Raw genomic sequence first — 22,083 nt, forward strand, 5'->3', positions numbered from 1 at the left:
CTACAGTATATACCAATTGAGGCTGGATTTTTGTTTGTTAAATCGGTACAACAGTATAATACCTTACTATTGGCATTGGCAGTGTATGCCAAATTAACGAATACTGATTTTGGATGCAAGAGGATTCATTTGGGAAGTTCACTGCTATGGTTGAGATTACCACAGACCTCTATAAAATAGATAACAGAGAGTATATGATCTCCCCGAGCTATGAGATAGCTAGCTTCACTGTCACGCACGATCCTTCACCTTCCCTGCACCTTCATCCTGCACGACCCTCCACTGTCACGCATGATCATCCATCTTCATTGCACCTTCTGTCTGGCTTGACCTCCGTCACACGCGCCACCCTTATTCAGTTTTCTGGTATTCTGGTAATATGGCAAAACAGTTCAGTACCATAATAACACATGTCGGTGCATATAAACGGGTACTAGAATAACATCAAAACGAGAACATCACGTATTGGAGATATGTCAATGAGAAATTTAGACTATGAGTACATATGATAGTTGATGTTCTTTCAACTTTCACTTTTTTAGCCGTGATTTTTATATATAAGAAAATGGAAAAATAAAATATTAAAAATAAGAATGAATCGGTGAAAATTTTAAAAACAAGAAGGAGTACATGGCTTATGGCGTCCCTGAGGGACGCCATTTGAAACTCATATCCGTCGGAAAAAAAAAAAAAAAAATGAAAACCCAGGGACGCCATGCCATTTGTATTCCCAATGGGACGCCATGGCTTGGATGAGGTCCGACGGAAAAAAAAGAAAAATTGAAAAATGCTGGTACGCCATGCCATAGTTTGGCCCTTTGGGACGCCATGCAAATGTCCATTCCGTGAGAAAAAAAAAATTTCCATGCGGACTAACATAAAAAATTAAATAAAATAAAAGTTGGACGCCATGGCATATTACGACAACCATCGTCTCATAAAAAGATGCAGAGACATATGTTTCTCTCAGCTCGTTTCATTATCATTTCTAAAAACTGATGAGCTCTGAGATCTCTAAAAACTGATGAGCTCTGAGATCTGTCAGGTAATAATTTTTTAGTTAATTTATTTACAATACTGTTGAACTTATTTATTATTGTAAACAGAAAGTATTTACATTTTGTAATTTATATCTATTATGTAGGTTATTTTTTTTGGAAACAATCAATCATGGTTTTAGTAAATGTGTTTATCGGTGGTGAAATTCGATACGGTCCGAGGGGCGCGGAGTATAGTATTAGCCATCGGTATTCATTTCGTGCGACCGTTAATCAAAATTTTGACGATTTGAAAGGTATGATTTATGGTCATTTTGGATATTCCGAGAGTGAATACAATCTAATAATTTATGCTCGATGTAATGTTGGTACGCCAACTGGTCGTTATTATGAGGTTGTGGAACTTATTTGCAATGGTGGTTGGATGATAATTTTTGAGCAATTAATAAATTCGGGAAGAGAATACCGTGTCATTGATTTTTTCATTGAGTTTGTTCCAATTGTGGGCACAACGCAACTCCAGTTGAACTTTGATAGTATGGTACCTGAGACCCAGCCAGAACCTCAATCTGATTGCAGCAAAAAGGTTCATCTGGTGCGACAACATTGCTACTGTGGTCCGATGACTGAGTTACGTATGTCTCATGCTCGACCAACCAATTAGTAGTACACATACTACTATGAACATACCTGTGTAATTTACGAACATCATCCTCTTGGAGTAGCTCGAGTACTGGAATGGCCTGTCGATACCCGAATTGGCGCATCACTCGATCAGGATAGTGATGTTCAATAATCCAGAAGTGTACCAATGGCACACGGGCACGAAAAAACTCGGCATCTTGATGAACTCAGGATGGCATACGGCTCCACAACTGTTTGTATGGCTCCCAATCTACGTTACCCTCCCGCAAATCCTGCAACTGATTGCGAAAGTATTTAACTCCAGCCTTCCCATGAGGTTGTTTATATTCAAGGGCACCACACCACTTAGCTCCAAATGCAGGGCAAGACTGGGAATTCGGTCTCCCCCAATCAGGCTTCCAACCTTTGTATGGACACGGACGTCCGGTCTGCAACCGCGACCATGCCCAATGCTGTAAAAGTACCACTGGACCCGCTAGCGTTTTCACCATTTTAGCTTTACGGGTAGCGTCCCAACATAGATTCCTGTAGAGCAATGCTAAAACAGCCCCACCCCAATTATATTGCCCAGGCGTATTGAGATCCCTGATAAACTGTAAATACATCACCGGTACCGAATCTCCAGAAGAATCGATAAAAAGTAAAGACCCAAACAAATCAAGTATGTAAGCTCTTGTATATTGATGTATCTGCTCTGGTGTAGGCTCACCCTGACCCGAAGGCATGGCTTTAAATCGATTTCGCAAACTTTTCAAGTTTATGGCATACCCAGATTTTTCAATCTTAGAAGACCTTTTCTTTGGTTTCATCAATGCATCCCATGCCCCAACTCCAAGACACTCATTTACTAAACCCTCCCAATTACCATCTGACATACCAGTCACCGGTATCCCCGTAATTGGCAAAGCCCACAAACAAGAAACATCCTCTAAAGTAATGGTCATCTCACATACAGGAAGATGAAATGTATGAGTCTCTGGTCGCCAACGCTCTAAGAGACCACTGAGAAGTGAAGAATCAACGTTTGCAACCTTCATCTGAGACACCTGATATAAGCCGAGTCTCTTTAAGATGTCTTCACATTGCCAATGGTACGGAATAATGTGCTTGTGCGCTCGAGCCCTTACTCCATTGTTAGGCTGCTAGGAATTTAAAACAAGTACAAGTTTAACAAAAAAATTGCCTTAAAAATAATGAAATCAGGAATTTAAAATAAGTACAAGTTTAACTTAAAATTTAGTAACTTACATCGCTAGAAATTAATGAGCTCCGATGTTGCTGATGTGGCATCCACAATAACGAACTAAAATGACTTGATGATTGAGTTTGAGTCACTACATCTTCTTCAATGGCATCATTAGTGTTTTGATAGCCATACTCACCACGAGGGGCCGACATCCTGCATGCATAATATTTTCATTATCCAAATCTTTAGTGAACGTAATCTAACTAAATTAAAAAGAACCAATGCCTAATTTTGGGACCTTAACTATATGAGATGTTGACTTTTGATGTTATAATATTAATGACTACAAATGTTCGCACAACAAATGAACTTTATATGTTGTTTAAAAATATTCAACATATATTTGAAAATAGATCCAACATTTTCAACAAATTTAAACCAATCAAATTTAATTCCAATCTAAACAAAATTAAAATTCTTAACCTAATTCTTATCTCTAAAATGAATTAAGTTTGTATAATAGCAATAATTTTTAAAAATATATTATTCAAATAAACTAATGCCAATCTAAATAAAACCAAAATTCTTAATCTAATTACAATTTTTAACCTAATTATTTCTCTAGAGTAAAAATAATTAACCTAATTCGTAGTCTAATAAAACTAACAATTAATTTTAATTCCAATCTAAACAAACTATTTCACAAAAAAGTACAATTGAAAATCTATTTTAATTCTATATATAAAACTAATTCAGAAAAATAAAATAAAAACTTACTTAATAGGAGATTAAGAAGGGGCTGGGGCGCAGGGGACCGGGATCAGCCAATTGGGACGCCACGGACGTAGGCGGGGGACCAGCGGAGTGGGATCAGCGCTGAATCGCGGTTTTTCTATTTTTTTCGGCTGTGTCGTTGTCTAACCCAGTAATGGAGGTAGGGACGGGAAGGGTTCAACGCAGTATCGAAGTATCCATTTAATTTTTTTGAGGGACAACACAGCAAATGGCGTCCCACTTTCCTTCTATTTTTTTTTTCCGCGGAACCAAGGATAACATGGCGTCCCAGTAATTTTTTTTTTTTTTTTTACCACGGACCCAAATCATACCATGGCGTCCCACTTATGCAATTGTTTTTTTTTTCTACTGCACCAAACATTCCAATGGCGTCCCACTTGTGGAATTGGATTTTTTTTTTTTTTTTTTCCATGCAACCAAAGTTTGCTATGGCGTCCCTCAGGGACGCCATGCCAATATATTGCCTTCCTGTTTTTGAAAAATACCGACAACCTTTCTTATTTTTAATATTTTTAATTTTTATTTTCCTACTAATAAAAATCACGGCTTTTTTAGTTTCTCAAATTTCCACTTACTAAAGGGAATTTAAAGTAAGGGGCAAAATTGTCAATTAGATATTTTATTAATATTAAATTGAACTTTTTAGTGAAAAAAATCAAGAATGGGTATATTAATAAAATAATTATATTTAGATGGGGAAATAACTAATTTTCAATTTTGAATGGAGAAATATCTAATTGAACAAGTTATATTGGGCTCATGGGCATATATCTAAATTTCTCTAAACCGTAAATCCTACAAGATAAACAAGTAAGATGCACAAACAAATTGAAAAAGAAGAAGAAAAGAATTAGTGAAAGGGGATCGGAACCACTAACAAGGCAACTTCTTATTTCCCAATAACAAAAGGATTGCAATTTAAGCTGATCCAGCTCCTCTGTTCACCACCTTCCCGTTTAGCTTTTTTATCATCTCGAGGGCTGTCAATCAACTGCTAATGTAAATTGGATATGACATGCTAGCAATCATCTCGAGGGCTGTCAATCAATAGAAGTTGTTTGGTCCGGTAACGACCAAATGTATTATAGTATTGGAAATCACCTCTGTTTCTTTTTTTTTTTCTTTTTTTTTTGTCTTATTCTGTAACTTGGGTAATTTTTTTAGGCTTAAGCATGGAATTCCAAAAAATTTACCCAAGATAGTTGGTACTGGTTTTAGTACTGGTTGGGTCTGCTATTAATAAATATGTATTCAAATGTCTCTAGCTTCTAAATAATCTAATATATGTATATCTTTAAGTGTTGTACCCAGCCCTCATCATAAGTGATGTTGTTTCTCGGGCACCAGTCTCATCAGAGGACAATCACCAATGGTAATATGAGGTCTGAATTGAACACTTTCGGCAGCAGGAGAGATGCATATGTTCCTACAGTTTTCAGTTTTATTAGGCTATGAAAACCTTCCAACACAGAAATCATACAAACTTGTGTTTAAGCCCCTCTGACAAGAAGTATTTTCCACAATTTTGCAATTTATAAAGATAGACCCTAGATGTTTTCAAAATTTCACAATTCAGTTCATGGAGATTGTATCAGAAAATACCAAAAAATAAAAATTCTTTGTACAGCCAAAATATAAAGCTGGTACAAGGTTTATTGAAAAAACAGATTTATCATTTAGAAAATCCATAACTAAAAAAATGGAAAGCTGAAACAAATCAGCAAGATTAAGCTCCTCTAATCAAAGTAAAACTGTAAAAGTTTCACCTTATTTACCATCTAATGTGTCTGATATCATATTCGTCATATTCAAACTACAATATTCAGTATATGAACAGATTTAACAAGTCACAACATTTACATTGTAAATAATTAAAACATATGATCTGTGTTAAGTATCGTACCTTCTAATTTTAAGAATTGATGGTATTTCTACTAAACCAATACAGACTGCCAATCAGAGCTCAGTCATGAGCAGTTAATCCCCCACCTAAAAGAGTTACAAAAAACCCAAAGAAAATTGTTATGGTGCGGGTACAGAGCGGATATTGTTATCAGCTTTCTAAGAAAATATCCAATTTTAAGAAAGTTGATATACTTTTGTTGCTACTAACTATTTTGACCCGTCAATAATTTTTTTTAGCAAATCAATATTTAAAATAATTTACCTCCTGAATTTTTTATGTATAGAATTTAAAAACAAAATAAAATTCAAAAGGTAGCACATAGATGAAAAAAACCCAGAACTTAGCAGAATTGCAACCTAGGTCTGCTTTTATCTTTTATTAATTAAATATAGACAAATACAAAGTAGATGTTATTTTGTGGACTATGTTATTAAAAAAAAATGTATTTTTGCAAGATTTTATTTCACCTCTTACACACTTTTATTTAGCAATGGGTAAATAACAAAATAGAACGGTGGTGCCATCTCCTCGAAACTGAACCATGGCACCTCTCTAGGGCCTGCTGCATGACCTACATAAAAATAATATTAGCCATGATTTCCAGTAACTACTTGAAAAAAATTAAAATATTGTTGTTTGCTACCTATGTGATGTATGCGGGATATGCTGGATGTGCTGGTCCTGCCTCTTGTGCTCATTCCTTGTTGTGGGATATGCTGGAAATGCGCATTCTATCGACACATGGAGTACAACCAGTCTTGATGCGGGTAAGAACTGCCATCTACAGGGGCATCTGGGATCGGTGTGCTATGTTCCTCTGTGTTCTCGTTAGATGATATTTCACGCCAGTTGGGCGGGTCAGTGCCCTTCAGCATGGAGACTAGTCGCCCTTCTAAGCTCGCATACTTGACACCTCCGGAACCATGCATGAGTTAGCATATCCCTACTTTTCTCCAACCCTTTGTAATGAATAGCTTAATAACGTAAGCACATGCCCTCATAACCTGCAAATGAAAAAAAATACAGATTAAAATTAAGAAACATTAACATATGAATTTGTAATTTGTAATTTGTACAAATTAAGGCATTTACCATGCGAGTAAGGCATTTGTAATTTGTACGAATTAAGGCAACATACCTGGGTCTGGTAACTCTGAACCAAGTCTGATATTTTTAAAACCTAAATTTGATGTTTGGAAGGAAAAATACCTAGGGTCTGGTAACTCCGGACCAAGTATGGTATTTGTAAAACCTATATATTCGTGCCTAAATCCTAAACCCTAGATTTGTACAAATTCTAATAATTTATAATATTTAATTACTAATAAAAATGAATAAAAACATATTTGTAACACTTTGCAAAGTTGCTCAGAAAGGGTTTGGGAGAGAGAGAGAAGTGGAAAGTGAAATTTTGAATTTTTTTATCCCAAAACCGCCTGTATTAATATTACCCCTTATTTATAGAAATCCCTACTGCTGACATTGCTAGCAGTATTGACAATAAATGCTACTGCTGCCAATGCCAGCAGTAGGAGACAAATCGTATCACTGTCAATGGCAGTATGGTTATGTTCTGATATTTTCCAATGTGATGTTATGTTTGAGTTTTTGAATTTTGTTATATTATGAATAAAATTTTCGATTTTCTTGGAGCTGTCATGGTCATTTTGTCTATGAAATGTTGCTGCATTGGATTTACTTTAGATAAGTTGCACAGATACGCTTAGGTTGAGCTTAAATTTTGAAAATAGGGGGATGGCTGGTTGGCTATGCTAAATTTGACCATCTGATCAAACCAGAACCTTGATCCCACCAAGCTCTTCAGAGGAAGATTGACACTCTCTTCCTCAAATCGATCCAATAAGCCATCAAGGAAGTTCTCAGGATCTTCACAGGCATTGTTTGTGAAAGTATTTCTCTCAAGAACAAAATTACAAATGTACTGGTACTGTCGATGCTATCCATCTACCATATCATCAAGAACCTGTAAATCCAAATTTCTTTGTTAATATGACATTGGGTTGCATACAAGTAAGCCATCAATCAAAACTTCAGCTTGGATCAATCAAACATAAGAGAACCCGCAATTATTGTAACTTTGCCTTAACAAAAATTTGAACTGCTTTGGTTCAATTTTCAACCAACAATAAAACCTAGGGAATTTAGATATATGCCCACCATAACTTGTTCAATTAGATATTTCCCCATCCAAAATTGAAAATTACTTATTTCCCCATCTAAACATTATTATTTTATTAATATACCAAGTTTTATTTTTTTGACTAAAAAAATCATATTAATATCAATAAAATATCTAATTGACAATTTTGGGCTTACTTTAAGCTATACTGTTATTCTCAATCATTTCCAGGCTCCCATCCTTCAATATTTGTAAATTTGAGAAATTAAAATGTGGAGTCAGCAACTCAGCATAGCTAAATTTTTCAATGATTGTCAGTTCACAGATGTGGAGTCGGTACTGCTAGCACTTGGTTGTAAGGAGTGCCTTGTTCCAATTGAAAGTGCAAAATCTGTTGAATTCAAAGATTCAAACCTCTTTATGAAGCTACCTCAAGATGCAATGTACTGTTGACTGAATGAAAAAAGTCCACGTTCAGGTCGAGAGATCTCGTTCAAGCTCTAGGCAGGATTGTAAGATGTTCAAGCGCGCCTGTTGAAGACCTTCTTTCCAATTTTGACCTTGCATTGGTTCACTCGGGTCTCTCATTTCCTAGCAGATGATAGCAATTATGGGAATTATTCAATCGAGAAGTACAGTTTGTATTGGTACATGAGGCCGGATTCTGTGGCAGTGCGTTCATTAAATGTATTTGAGAGCAGGACTGACCAGAACAAGAATTTTAGCTTGTTTGGTCTAATGAACCATACCTGTACTACTGGGATGGATAAACGGCTCCTGAATCGGTGGCACCTATAGTATATTGCAATTGAAAATAAGTATGTGTTTGTTAAATCTGTACAGAAGTATAGTACCTTACTTTTGGCACCTACAGTATATACCAAATTAGTAAATACATTAGGGAAGTTCACTGCGATGGTTGAGATTGCCATAGACCTCAGTAAAATAGATAACAGAGAGTATGTGATCTCACCGAGCTATGAGATGGAGCTAGCTTCTCTCAAGAATCAACCGTCCTTCATCCCACCCGACCATGCACTGTCACGCACGATCCTCAACGTGCATGTAACTGAGTACATAAATTGAGTTTTGTGTTACCTTAAGAATGCAGGAAGAAACCAATAGCTTTTAGACTTGCTCGCCACCTTTCCGTGTGTTGCTTATGAAAAGAGATCATTGATATCCTAACTATTCCAAATTAGACCTCTCAACTCTCTGTTGCAAAAGGAATTACAATGGGTTATTAATGAAATGGTCACTGTGTGTTTGTGTGGACCCCCGCGGGAGCGGGAGCGGGGGTGGGGGTTGGGGGGGGGGGGGTATGCTGAGATAGAGACCCTTTACCGGATAGAAGTAGCTGTTTCCCTGTGTACCAAAATCCATCCTGCGGCAATTACGAATATCAACCATCTCCATCATGGGTTGTGACACATCACCTGTAGGGAACTGCGTCTGCAACCCTTTAATTGCTGTAAGGTTCACACACTCACTGATGATTAATCGCCGAAGTTTGGATTGTGGTAAAAGGTGGATTTCAGGAAAAAGGCAGTCAACTATCTTTAATTCTTTCAGTTGATATGGAACAGCTAAAACCTCGTTAAATTGGGGACAAGATTTAATTGCAAATTTCTCAAGTAATGGGAGATCTCCTTGCAGAAATTGAAGTGATATGAGCTCAGAACATCCCTCAAAAAAGATGTCCTTGAGAAATGGTACGTCCCCATCCATCCAATGAACCAAGGACAGCTTTCGACAACCAAAGATATGAACACTCCGCACCATAGATTGTGAGGAAAAAAAGATCTCACGAGTACCACAAGATTTTATTTGCAGTTCTTCAACTTCTTTTGGAATTTTTAGGAGTTTCAACTGCGGACAATCAACAAATTTTACTAGTGGAAGAGAAATTGTGTCCCCATCCTTCCATTGAACTGATATTAGCTCTGGACAGTTATGGATTTCTAACAGCTGACACCTTGATGGTAAAATGATTTCACGAATACCGCAGTGGGCTATCTTGAGCGTATCAAGTTCTACAGCTGGGATGGCCGAGAAAATCCTTAATTTTGGGCAATTAAATAGAGACACTCTCCCCCGTGAAACATTTTGAATCTCAGATTGAAAATCACTATTTCTTGAATCCATCTGCTTCTTTTCTTCCAGGATGGCTGAGAATATCAATAATTTGGGGCATCCAGAAAGTGAAATACTCCCAAGAAAAGATAAGTCCCCAATTTTGTAATAAATCGAGAGAAGCTCTCTACAATCAAAGATCGAAACCTTTTGAAGTTTAGATAGTGATGAGAAGTTGATTTCTTGAATGCCACAATCTGATATATGCAGCTGCTTCATTTCTTGGGGGATGGCCGAGAGCATCGACAAATTGGGGCATCCAGAAAGTGAAATACTCTCAATAAAAGGTAAGTCCCCACTTTTGTAATAAATAGTGATCAACTTTCTACAATTAATTATTGAAAGCCTTTTAAGTTCAGAGTGTGCAGAAAAGTTTATTTCTTGACAACCACATCCATCTACCTCCAACACCTCAACCTTTTGTGGAATAGTTACTTCCCATAATTTAGAGCAATTATTTATGGTGAGTTTCTTAAGGCAGGGTTCATCACCTAAATTGAGCATGTTATTGAATGACGAAAAACTAACTAGAGGTGCAGGTTGCTTGGACAAATCATTTGCAAATGAAAGCCCTGCAAGAAGTTCATCTTCTACATTTGTAACAGTGTTACAACTCATGTATATTTTGAGAGATTTGAGATGTGGGAGTTGATCCAACAATGGAGGCAAGAAAGTAAGCTCCATATGGAAGTGCAGAGTTAGAGTTGTCAGCTTGGACATCAATGATCTATCAAGCAACCAATAAGGAAATCTTCTTCCTCTATAATTTAATATTTCAAGCTCTGTGAGGTTACCATGAGGTTGGAGGCTTTCAAGTACACCTTCCTGTATCTTTTCATTATTCTCAATCTTTGCATTGGTACTTGAACTGAGAGCTATGTTGAAAAATGGATATCCGTATAGCCATCTGAAAGAGATTTTGCAAGGAATATCGACTTCCTCAAAGCTTAGAATTAACTTGTGTAGATTTGACTTTGATACAAGATTGGCTTCTCTAGAGTGCTCGATATTACCAACGTTTTTGAGCCCTGAGATGGACATCAACCCACAAAGCCTATTCATATCCCTTAATTCTCCCAACCCCCGGGTCATGTCACTTCCCATGACTTTAAATTTCCCATTTAACAATACAAGATTTGTTAATTTACCAATTCCAGATGGCAGGTTACATACAAAATCTTCAGATAGTTTTAGAACACGTAGGTTTGTTAACTGCTTTATGCTCCTAGGCAACTTTTTGAGTTTCCTACAGAGTTCTAAGGATAATGTATCTAGATTTTGAAGTAGGTATATGGATTCAGGTAACTGCATGATTTTACTACTACACAACTGAAGAAACCGAAGGTTAATAAGGGATTTGATGTTTTCAGGTAACTCTAGAATATTATGGCAATTAATATCCAAAGTTTGAAGGTGGTAAAGAAGACATAAAGATTCTGGAAGGCTTTCTATCTTATCATCTTTAATAAAAAGGTAACGCAAGTGCTTCAATGCGCTGAGTGTGTCTGGCAGCATACAATTTCTCAACTGAAGAGCTCGCACATAAGTAATTTTAGAGAAAATGACAGAATCATCTATGTAGTTTCTTGGGCATTCCCTTACATATGTTCGAATAACCTTATTGTTGCAGGATGCTAAAAAATCTGACAATTCATGTTTCTTGGTTAAGTATAGGTGGTTTATTTTGTATGAACTATTCCATAGATTGTCATTCTCTAAAACAGGCTGGTTTATTTTTTGACAAATGGATCTTGCTAGATCATGTATTAAATCATGAACGTAGCATTTATTGTAATACCCAAAATCAATGAGTGATCTGCCTTGCAATTCATTTAAGTACTCACTTCCTATTTCTTCTAATGTTTTCTTAGTTCTTGATGAATTGCTATTAATGTAACCTTGCGCCATCCAGAGCCTAACCACATGGTCTCTATCAATCCGTTTACCTTTTGGAAACATGGCTAAATAAACAAAGCATGGTTTGAGATGTAGCGGCAATTTCTGGTAACTTAACTGTAATGGGGTAAAAATTTTGCCATTCTCATCTATTTTGAATATATCACTTTTCATAATTTCTCTCCATTTCTCTTCATCCATGTCATATCGTAGAATGCCTCCTAGTACCTTGGTAACCAAAGGGGAGCCTTTGCACTTCTTTACAATACAATGACCAATCTCAAGCAAATTTTTATTTTCACTTGGCTCTCCATTGTGGAAAGCAAAATGCTTGAACAGAGACCAACATTTTTCATCAGGTAAGCACTCCAACTGAATAGGAGATGTTGTCTGCATGATTTCAGCAACCGAGGTATTCCGGGTTGTTGTCAATATTTTTACAGTTTTACCACCTTTTAATGCAACCTGAAAGTGTTCCCACAGTTCTCTTTTTTCATTCCACATATCATCTAGCACGAGAAACAAACTAACATCGCTTATCTTTTCCTTGAGAATATCTTGCAGTATGCTTAACTCAGAAAACTCACAAGTTGTTCTGTTGATTGATTCAATTATTGCTTTAGTCAGGCGTACTAGGTCAAAATCCTCAGAGACTGATACCCAAGCTCTCTTGTCAAACAACTGCCAGAACTTGGAGTCATTGTAAACCAGTTGGGCAAGTGTGGTCTTGCCCAACCCACCCATCCCAATAATTGGAAGAACCATAAATTGTGGATCATTTATAGGGTTGAGGACACTAATGATGTTCTCCTTCTCCTTCTCTCTACCAAAAATAGCTCTCTCATCCACATGAGAGCTGGTTGGTGGCCGGATTTGTGGACCGATAACCAGCCGGGTCCCATCCTCCTCCCTCAAATGAAGATCCCTACGAGCATTTGAAATCTCTTGAAACCTTTGTGTTATACCCTTGATCTTTTCTCCCATGCCATCTGGAATCACGACCTTAGTAATACTAAATGAATAAGAAGCAATGGAAGATGATGTGTACATCTCGGCAAATTTTCTCTTAGTCCCTGTAGAATTGTATATTAAACTTTCTATTATTCCCCATGTTTAACTTAATTATTATAGAGGAGGGTTCAAATGCCTCTATGTTTTTGTGCCTCCATCATGCCTCCATCTCTCTCCATCATTTTCAAAGTTCAAACAGTCGATCTGAACCGCTCAACCTAACCTCCATACTAAAATATGTTTGGAGACCAAATTTTATATTTTTAGGAATTCTTTTACTATTTTTTTAGATAGGTACAAAATCAGTAAATCTGAACCATCTAAAAACAGTATTTTTGTACCTATCTAAAAAAATAGTAAAAAAATTCCTAAAAATATAAAATTTGGTCTTCAAACATATTTTAGTATGGAGGTTAGGTTGAGCGGTTCGGATCGACTGTTTGAACTTTGAAAATGATGGAGAGAGATGGAGGCATGATGGAGGCACAAAAACATGGAGGCATTTGAACCCTCCTCATTATTATATATATATATATATATATACATATGAAGAGGGATCCACTTACACTCTTTTTTGGTGACACTAGATTACAACCTGCATTTTCAAAGTCCAATAGTCGATCCAAACCGTTTAACATGATGGATATTTTAAAATGTGTTTGCAGATCAAATTTTACATTTTTTATTTCTTACTATTTATTAAGTATTTTACAAAAATTGTTGTTTTCAGACCATTGAATTTTGTAAAATTCTTAATAAATAGTTAGAAAAAAATTCAAAAAAATATAAAATTTGATATGCAAGCACATTTTAATATATTTATCATGTTGAATGATTTGGATCGACTGTTTGGACTTTGAAAACTTTGAAAATGTAGTTTGTAATTCGGTGTCACCAAAAAAGGGTGTAAGTGGATCCCTCATTTATGGCTAAGCTCAAATCGTTTGTTCCTGGACTCAGGAACTATTGACTCGATACTCCGATTTCCAAGATTCAAACGACCAATCCAAACCGTTAGATGTTTAATTTATATTAAAATGTTCTTGGATACAAAATTTTATATTTTTTAGAATTTTTTTACTATTTATTAAGATGGTTTGAAAATCGCAGTTTTTATTAAAATTGTGCACCATAAAAAAACAGCGACTTTCAAACCATCTTAATATATAGTAAAAAAATTTCAAAAAATATAAAATTTTGTCTCCAAGTACATTTTAATATAGATTAAACATCTAATGGTTTGGATCGGCCGTTTGAACTACAGAAATTAGAGAACCGAGTTGTTTGTTCCTGAGTTTAGGAACAAACAATTTGATCCAACGGTGCCTTCTGATTTTACTATTTTGTTAAGCCATCGTTGGATCAGCGATTTTCAAAGTTGCTTAATAAATAGTAAAAAAATTCAGAAAAATGTAAAATTTGGTCTCCAAGCATATTTTAATTTAAAGATTGACTTGAACAGTTTGGATTGACGTTTTGAACTTTGAAAATTGAGAAATGAATTGGTAGCACCAAAGCTCAGGAACTACCACTTTGATCTTAGCCAACCTCTATATATATATATATATATATATATATATATATATATATATATATATATTTGTATATATATATATTTGTATATATATATATATATATATTTGTATATATATATATATATATATTTGTATATATATATACATATATATATATATTTGTATATATATATATATTTGTATATATTTATATTTGTATATATTTATATTTGTATATATTTATATTTGTATATATATATTTGTATATATTTATATATATTTATATATCTATATGAGGAGGATTCCAAATTCATACTAAAATATGATTGGTGAAGAAATTTTATAATTTTCAGAAATTGTTTACTACTTTTTAAAATAGGTAAAAAATCACTGTTTTTCGACTGTTCATAAACCGTGATTTTCTACCTATCTAAAAATATAGTAAATTCGATCCAAAAATTATAAATTTGATTTCCAAACATATTTTGGTATCAATATCATGTTGGGAGGTTTGGATTGACAGTTTGGACTTCGAAAACGAAGATATAAGAGAAAGGGGAGGTAGCATAGTTGGCTAGAAAAAAGTCCTAGAGTTGTTGTACCCAAATGTCGAGAGTTCGATTCCCTCTCACGACTTCGTAGCTTCTATGAAGATTTTAAAAAGAAAAAGAAAACGAAGATATAAAATGTGAACAATGATGAGGTATGGAAAAATATCTCGTAAAAATTCCATGAGAATTAAATGTGAACACAAGGGTTACTTCAAAGATTTTTTTTACGTTCTCTATTTTTTTCTTCGTGTTCGTTTGGATGGAGATTCAAAAAGTGTGACAATTTGAGCTGTATCTTGTCCAGTTACCACTTAGCCACTATGCCAGTAAAGATCAATGGAATGCAACTCGACTCACATGAGTCAGCTTACACACATGAGAGCCAGTAAAACAAAATAAGTGCGCTAAATTTTGCCAGGTTTCCGTACACTAATGAAATTATAGTCACCGGACATTTCATTAAAGTAACAAAATATTCAATTAGAAATGGGGCACACAGCGTACTATTCTAGCTAGGATCAGAAAATTTTCATTTTGAGATTTAATTAATAACTAGGTTATCAGGTTTTAGTTCAAATAGTTTCTACTTGCAGTCAAGTTGAATTGAGTTTCATGTAAAGTCAGAATTGGAATTGGAAAGTAATATACCACCGTCCCTATGGTAGGCCTCAATGGATGCATCTCCGCTGTCGACGATGGTTCTCAGCACCTCATAGTAGAAGTCATCAAGCACATCCTCTGCTTGGTAGGCCACACCTCTCAGCTCCTCCAGCCAAAGGCGAACAGATCTGTCGTGAATCTCTCTCTCTTCAGCGTCCTGTTGAACAGCCTGAATCCTGGCAAGCATCCGACTAAGCTTCTCCAAATCCTCTCTAACACTGTTGTCTTGATCGGAAACAGGGGATTGTGGATCGTGCTCGTGCAAAGTGGAAGTGGTGCCTCGAATGGCGTCCAGGAGCTTGGTGGAGAGTGATTGGATGGAAGAAAACAGTCCGGACGCCATGAAGTTCAATTGAGCTGAATTGAAACTCTCTCTCTTTCTCTCTCTCTCTCTCTCTGGTTGCTAGACTAGACTTGGGCAAATTGATTTAGAACTTATTTTCTCCAGCGGAGTCAATGGAGTTGGTAAGCAACCAGTGGGTTTATTTACTGTGGGCACACTCCCATATGGCAACTTGATAGAATACGACAATTGTGCATCGCAATATGGCATTAAACAATGCTACAAAAACAATCAAACTTGGATTTGATGGTTCCAGTCCATCGGATCTAACTTGGATTTGATGATTCCTATCGAGTCTGTCCGATTTACTTTACTATCCATGCATTCTGCTTAAATATTCATACGTATTTGTTTTAATATTTGTGCTTATCAACTATGCACGGATTGTAAAGCAAATTGGACAGATGTAGAATCTATCAATCCCAAAATTAGGTCAGACTAGTCAATCCACTTCCACCGGTTGCATATATTCCGTCACGTATAATGTAATATTACATTTATATATATAAAATGCTTTCTCACAAAATTATATCTACAAATATTAAGAAGATTATAACTATATACACCAACAACTAATTTCCATAACCAAATATCTAATTTAAAAAAAAAGCTGATATACTCTCATTGCTAATAATATTATTTTGACCGGTCAATAAAATTTGTTAACAAGTCAATATTTTAAACAATTTATCTCCCTATTTTATGTTTATAACATTTAAAAAATATATATTCAAAAGGTAGCGTGCTGATGAAAAAAACTCAAAACCTACCAGAACTGCAACAATTGAATTAAAAGAAAATGTAGTTTTGCTTGATTTTATTTCGTCTCTTGCACGTTTTTATTTAGTATTGGGTAAATATAAAGCATTTTACGATTGTTGAGAAATGAGAACGTTAATTGAAAGAATAATGTTGAATCACTAGTACAGAAAACGCGACCATACACGACAAATTATATGTGGATGCGACAAATTTCCACATTAATAGTATATAATGGGAGGAGACGCTCGCGCGAAAAAATGCTCCAACATACACATAGGGTCTGAAAATTTTGTATTGTGTCTGAAAGTCACGATTATTTGTACACGGATTAAAATTTTTGAACCGCGTATGGTTGTACAACTTCATACACAATCTTTTATTAAATAAGCATGTATGCTTTTGCTCAGTTTCCAAACACGGTCTTTTATTATATTAGCTGATATGAATTAAAATTAAGAAATAAAAAATATATATATAACGAAGGGCAACAAAAAAATATCTTATTTTGGAATATTTGTTGTGCAATAATGCGTTAGTTAGAATTATGTCAAAACTCATAACAGAGCTACACCTAAATATTGTGTTATGCAAATTATTTGCATCCTATTTTATAATATTATAATTGTCAATAATATTTACATAAGAATAAATATATCAATTATATTATGACCATTTCATTCTTTTACTAGTGGTCTCAGGCAAGACCATTATTTCCCTATCTTTGTTTTGGTGGCTGATTGTGTTGGCCCACAGATTGACCCTTAGGCCCAAAATTGATAAATTTTTTATCTGGGCTTGGTTTTTACCACTGGGAGAGAACCACAAGTCCATAAAAAATATTTGTAAATAAAATTGAGGATTACTTTGTTGGAGCAGTCATTGTTTTTTGGGCTGCTAAGACATTGTTTGCGCAAGGCAAGTATCACTCTTTGGAACAAAAATACAGATTTACCGGTACACTAGTTTCATAATTGCGGCTATGCCGCAAAATTTTCATAAAAACTTATATGTACCATATGTTAGCGTACAAGATTTTTTCACCACCTTTTTTTTTTTTCCAAAATTTAACTTTTTTCGAGTATATTCAATACATGTATGTACATCATGCATTGTGCATTGTGTGTAGTTCTTCCCTATTAGGACTTGTGTTGGTATTTTGAAAACATGAAAAGTATCAATCAATAATCAGAATGAAAATGTATATTTGTTAGTAAATTTTTTGTAAATTTTGAACTTATTTTCAATATGTGCACATGATACTTGTCTTAAGACCTTAGTGATGGAAAACATGTATGGCATTAAATATTGACAATTGTGCCCAGTTAGTCATTTTTCTAGATAAAGCTAAAATAAAACAAAAGATCATTTAAATTTAGGGTTTACAATAATTTATATTTACTGGCTAAAGCAGCATGATTGAGTAAAGATAATCATCTGACAGTACGATAAGTAATATGCTCAATTAGTAGAAATACTAGAAAAAAAAATATATCATCCATGGAAGTATAGAACTATAATTGCTGATATAATAACAATTAAAATCAAAATGAACAATTTCTAATGATAATTATTCAAATATAATAAAAAGAAGGAAATTCCTAATACTTACATCACAACAAAATTTTTGGGAGACGTCATAACTGACGGAAGCTCGTCAGGATGGAAATGGCAAATTCTTTTGACATTTAAAATAAATGGCAAAGAAACATTTTTTTACAAACATCTACATGAGATCTTTATTATGTACCTTTTATGTACTGGTACAGGCCAACTATAAACATTAATTAGTGTGCTAATTCTCATATTTTTATTAGCTTATCATTGGATCTCTCATTTGCACATACCGTATCTAGGTATGATCTCTCATTTGCACATGATAATAGGTTGATATGTATGATTTCTTCAAAAACAGGAAATAGGAATAATAGGTACAGTAGCGACTGTAAGAGATACGAATTGGAATTGGAAGCAATTACACTACAGTTGCATATTGTTTCATCCCGATAATATCTAATCAATATCACCAACTGTCAAAAAAATAAGTAAACAAAGACTACTCTACCAGCCATAAGAATACTCTGACAGGATTAACAGGAGTGAAAATGAATTAAGTCTTCAAGCAAAAAAAAAGGGCAATTAAATTTAAAAAAGGGGCCTTAAATATCCATCCCTAACTGGAAGCAATAACCTAAAGGGAGGGGTAAAATTTAATTGTAAAGAAGAAAAATAATGCTCCCATAATCAGAAATCACACTTGCTGGGCACGGTAATTTAAAAAGTTCATATTCAAATACCGCACTATATGGAGAGTACTTGCACCTAAGTAAAAATCACCCAACTTTTCTTAATTACAGGATGCAATGAAGACTTAAAAAAAAAATCTTGAACTTTACCAGTAACATGACAGTATTGAACAACTGGATTCTAACGGTCCAATAAGAACATTTTATATAACAAAACAAAACTACATCCAAATATTTAGCATGGATTGCATGATAAAACAACCCTTTAAATCAAATTATACCAACCAAAGTGTTCCTTATGTACTACTTAATAGCATGCAAAAAATATTTTTAATGGTAAATCATCTAAATTGTTTCTATATATAAATGCAATGAATATAATGAAACATAAATCAGATATACTAACTAAAAGTAAAAGAATTTGTTTAAGTTTAGGGATCGGTTGAAAACAAAAAATAATTATAAATAGAATTTGGGTTACTCTACCTAGATCTGTAAATTTCAAAGGGGAAATAAAATTGATGGCTAACATGATCCGATTGAGATCTGATCCGAAAATGAATTATAAAACTCAAAGTTGGGTTTACACTTTGACTGATGGATTTGAGCATTATTTGTTTGAACTTGATGAATATAGCACTAAAAATGGACAGTAGAATATAGCACTGGCAGGCAATATAAATCCTAAATTGTTCATCATAAAGAACAAATTTTGACAAGGGGTAGAAATTGACGCACCAGATTTTGGAAAAGGCAGGAGAATCATTCTTTGAGATCGGGTGTTGGTACCAGGCCTTTTTATTTTCCTTTGTATTGACTGGTACCTGTGCTGGTACCAGCTACTTCTTGTTCCATATCTGAAAACGATAATTGTCATAGACTTTTGTCGTGGAGAACATGCAGTGCATTAGATATTGTCAATTGTGCCCTATTAGTCCCTTGTTTAAGAAAATGTTTGGTTTATAATGTAGATTTTTCACCTTCCTAGAGATTTCCTCTTTGATTCAAGTTATGTTTCTACACCGACCAACATAATTCTTGATGACTGCATGTATTGAAAATTTTTGAAGAAAAAAAGATTAGCGTGTGAAATGGAAATCTGCAAAGATGAAAACCACTGTAGAGACAGTATAATTCCTGATCTAAATCTCCTCTCAGCGACACAATATTATCTGTTCATATCAACAGAAATCAAATTCTACAAAAAAAAAGGGCAAACCATATTATTGGTAAATAATACCAATACCAGAAAAGCATGTCTCATGCTACCGACCAAGAATTGACAACGAAAAAATGTAAGGCAACCGATAACTTCGCCTTGTATGCGAAATTGTTGAAGCCAACAATGTCTTCCTCAGTACGAACAATCTGTTTGGATTAAAGAAAGGGGAGAAAGCAAAATAAATTAAGTTTTAATTAGTGAAAAATCAAATCGTCTGTTTCAGATTCTTTTCTGGGGAGGAACCCACGTGAGGTTCACAAAGAGGGAAGAAAGATTAATAAACATATTCTTTTTGATAAAGGTAAAATGGGTACCTCGTAAATGAAAAATAACAAAATGGGTAAATTTCTCAGCAATTCATACCAGCGGAAGCAATTCGTACCGGCAGAAGCAACCCAGGTGAGATTAACGGAGGAGGAAATTGAGCTAAACCAAAGAGGAAATATATGAGCATCAGCTAGTAAATAGAAAGAGTACAACCAATTGACCAAAAGGAGGAACACCGACCAAAGAAGGAGCTGGAAGGCGTGGATCGCGGGAGAAGCAACACGTATTTGGAGGTAGGCAACGTGGCGATTTTGCAAGGAAAGGAAGCGGCAGCTGGATCTTACGGAGGCTCGCGCTTTTATTTTTTGGGGCAAAATCGCGGGTGCCGCATTTTTTTCTGGGGAAAAATCGCGGGTGCCGCGGAGCTTTGGTCGGTGGCTTGGAGGTGATGCAATGGAGCGTCAGCCAAAATGAATCTGCCCCGTGGAAGTCGCATCGGATGGAGATGAGATGGAGAGGCACTGTTCATTGATGGCGTCATCGAACATCCAAAATTAAGGTTTTATAATGTCCATGGAATTCATATCACCTAAAGTAGCTCAAATTTTGAGTTTAGATCAGGACCATCAGTTCTGTTTTGGCATGAAGTGCATTCAACCTTGAATTGGATTGACCCAAAATTTTGAGTTTAGAGGATCTGAATTGGAACTCAAAATTTGAGTTACCTCTTCAAGGTGATTTGCTGTTCAGCTTAGACTAATCTGGTAGAACAGAACCGTAAATTGAGAAATGAACGAGATAATTGAATGAATGTTGCAAAAGTGTGGTGAAGAACGATAATGGCGACGTGAGAACGAGAGTTAAAATTCACAAAATTTATTTACTTTATTTATAACTGGTTCCTATTTCCTACAATTATTTCCATCTAATTTCCTAAATATTATCGCTTAATTGAATCTCACAACGACACCTCAGGCGCCACATCGTCCATCGCCTATTTACTATAGTGGGACCCTTCTCGCAGTCTCACTGTCGAATGATTAGCTTGACAAAGTGGACAATTTCTGATTCGGTCTCATGACCAAACTAAAAACAGAACAATTAGCCAATGGTACTACACCACAATGCCAATAACATTAATACAGCAAAGTTAGTACTAATTCAAAGAAAATTATACTTCATGGGTAATTCAAATAAGCCCACCAAATGAATAAATTCCAAAATTAAGCCCTGCCTCCATCACAGAGCCGGAATTTTATCAAGAAACAGAGCCAACAAACAACATATAAGATTCATTACAAAAAAATAAAAATCATTGAAACAAATATTTTAAGATTCTATAATTATATACTTTACCATCAATTAAACACAGGGGATTGAAACACATAATTATGTTCTTATTTTCACTTTCAGCCACCTATTTTGCCATAACAATTTAAAACTAGAGAGAAATTTTGCAAACTAACCAATATATCTAATTGAGGTCATAACATCTAGCATGGTTTGAGAGAGGTGTTTAACAAAGAAAGCACCCCTTCTATTCTCCACATCCAACCAGCAAAAAAAAAAAAAAAAAAAAAAAAAAAAATCTCATTTATTCATTCTTCTTTTTATACTTCTTTTCAATGGCTATGTTGTGTATCTTTGGCTCTCTCCTGTCTACTAACTTTACTTTCATGTCTTCTTCACCTAGTACATACGAACACAACCATGTAAAAATCATTAATTGCATGCTCAGTGCTGACACCCATTTTTTAAATACTGACAATAACGTTGTTTAATTTCTCGATTGAGTCATTGCCAAGCTCTAT

General features: G+C 35.0%; 2 protein-coding genes and 1 long non-coding RNA gene across 4 annotated transcripts in view; all 3 read right to left on the reverse strand.

The window, feature by feature from the left end:
* Nucleotides 1-248: 248 nt before the first annotated feature.
* LOC144554208 (uncharacterized) overlaps nucleotides 249-22,083 on the reverse strand; it is a 106,857-nt gene continuing 85,022 nt past the window's right edge. Inside the window, exons 1-10 of one of the 2 annotated variants that reach the window (XR_013511563.1) lie at nucleotides 9,015-9,155; nucleotides 8,644-8,885; nucleotides 8,420-8,462; nucleotides 8,085-8,261; nucleotides 7,333-7,514; nucleotides 6,174-6,534; nucleotides 5,998-6,101; nucleotides 4,932-5,613; nucleotides 4,496-4,615; nucleotides 249-371 (exon numbers count right to left, since the gene is read on the reverse strand). Coding sequence is in view for 1 of the 2 variants with exons in the window: in XM_078302524.1 (XP_078158650.1) it covers nucleotides 8,859-8,885 (27 nt within the window). In the remaining variant the exon portion in view is untranslated. Of the gene's footprint in view, nucleotides 372-4,495; nucleotides 4,616-4,931; nucleotides 5,614-5,997; nucleotides 6,102-6,173; nucleotides 6,535-7,332; nucleotides 7,515-8,084; nucleotides 8,262-8,419; nucleotides 8,463-8,643; nucleotides 8,886-9,014; nucleotides 9,156-22,083 lie in introns of those variants that run through there. The other variant, XM_078302524.1, reaches the window with a different exon arrangement.
* LOC144554350 (putative disease resistance protein RGA3) lies at nucleotides 8,901-15,778 on the reverse strand. The gene is made up of 2 exons (XM_078302675.1): nucleotides 15,388-15,778; nucleotides 8,901-12,772 (listed from the first exon to the last, which is right to left on the reverse strand). The coding sequence occupies exons 1-2, from the start codon at nucleotides 15,776-15,778 to the stop codon at nucleotides 8,901-8,903; spliced, it is 4,263 nt and encodes a 1,420-aa protein (XP_078158801.1).
* LOC144554213 (uncharacterized) lies at nucleotides 17,672-20,654 on the reverse strand. Its single transcript, XR_013511564.1, has 3 exons — nucleotides 20,369-20,654; nucleotides 19,522-20,151; nucleotides 17,672-18,859 (listed from the first exon to the last, which is right to left on the reverse strand). It is a non-coding gene; the product is annotated as an uncharacterized LOC144554213 (long non-coding RNA).

This window comes from Carex rostrata, chromosome 5, assembly GCF_964058835.1.
Source record: "Carex rostrata chromosome 5, lpCarRost1.2, whole genome shotgun sequence".
In the NCBI taxonomy this organism is placed as follows: domain Eukaryota; kingdom Viridiplantae; phylum Streptophyta; class Magnoliopsida; order Poales; family Cyperaceae; genus Carex; species Carex rostrata.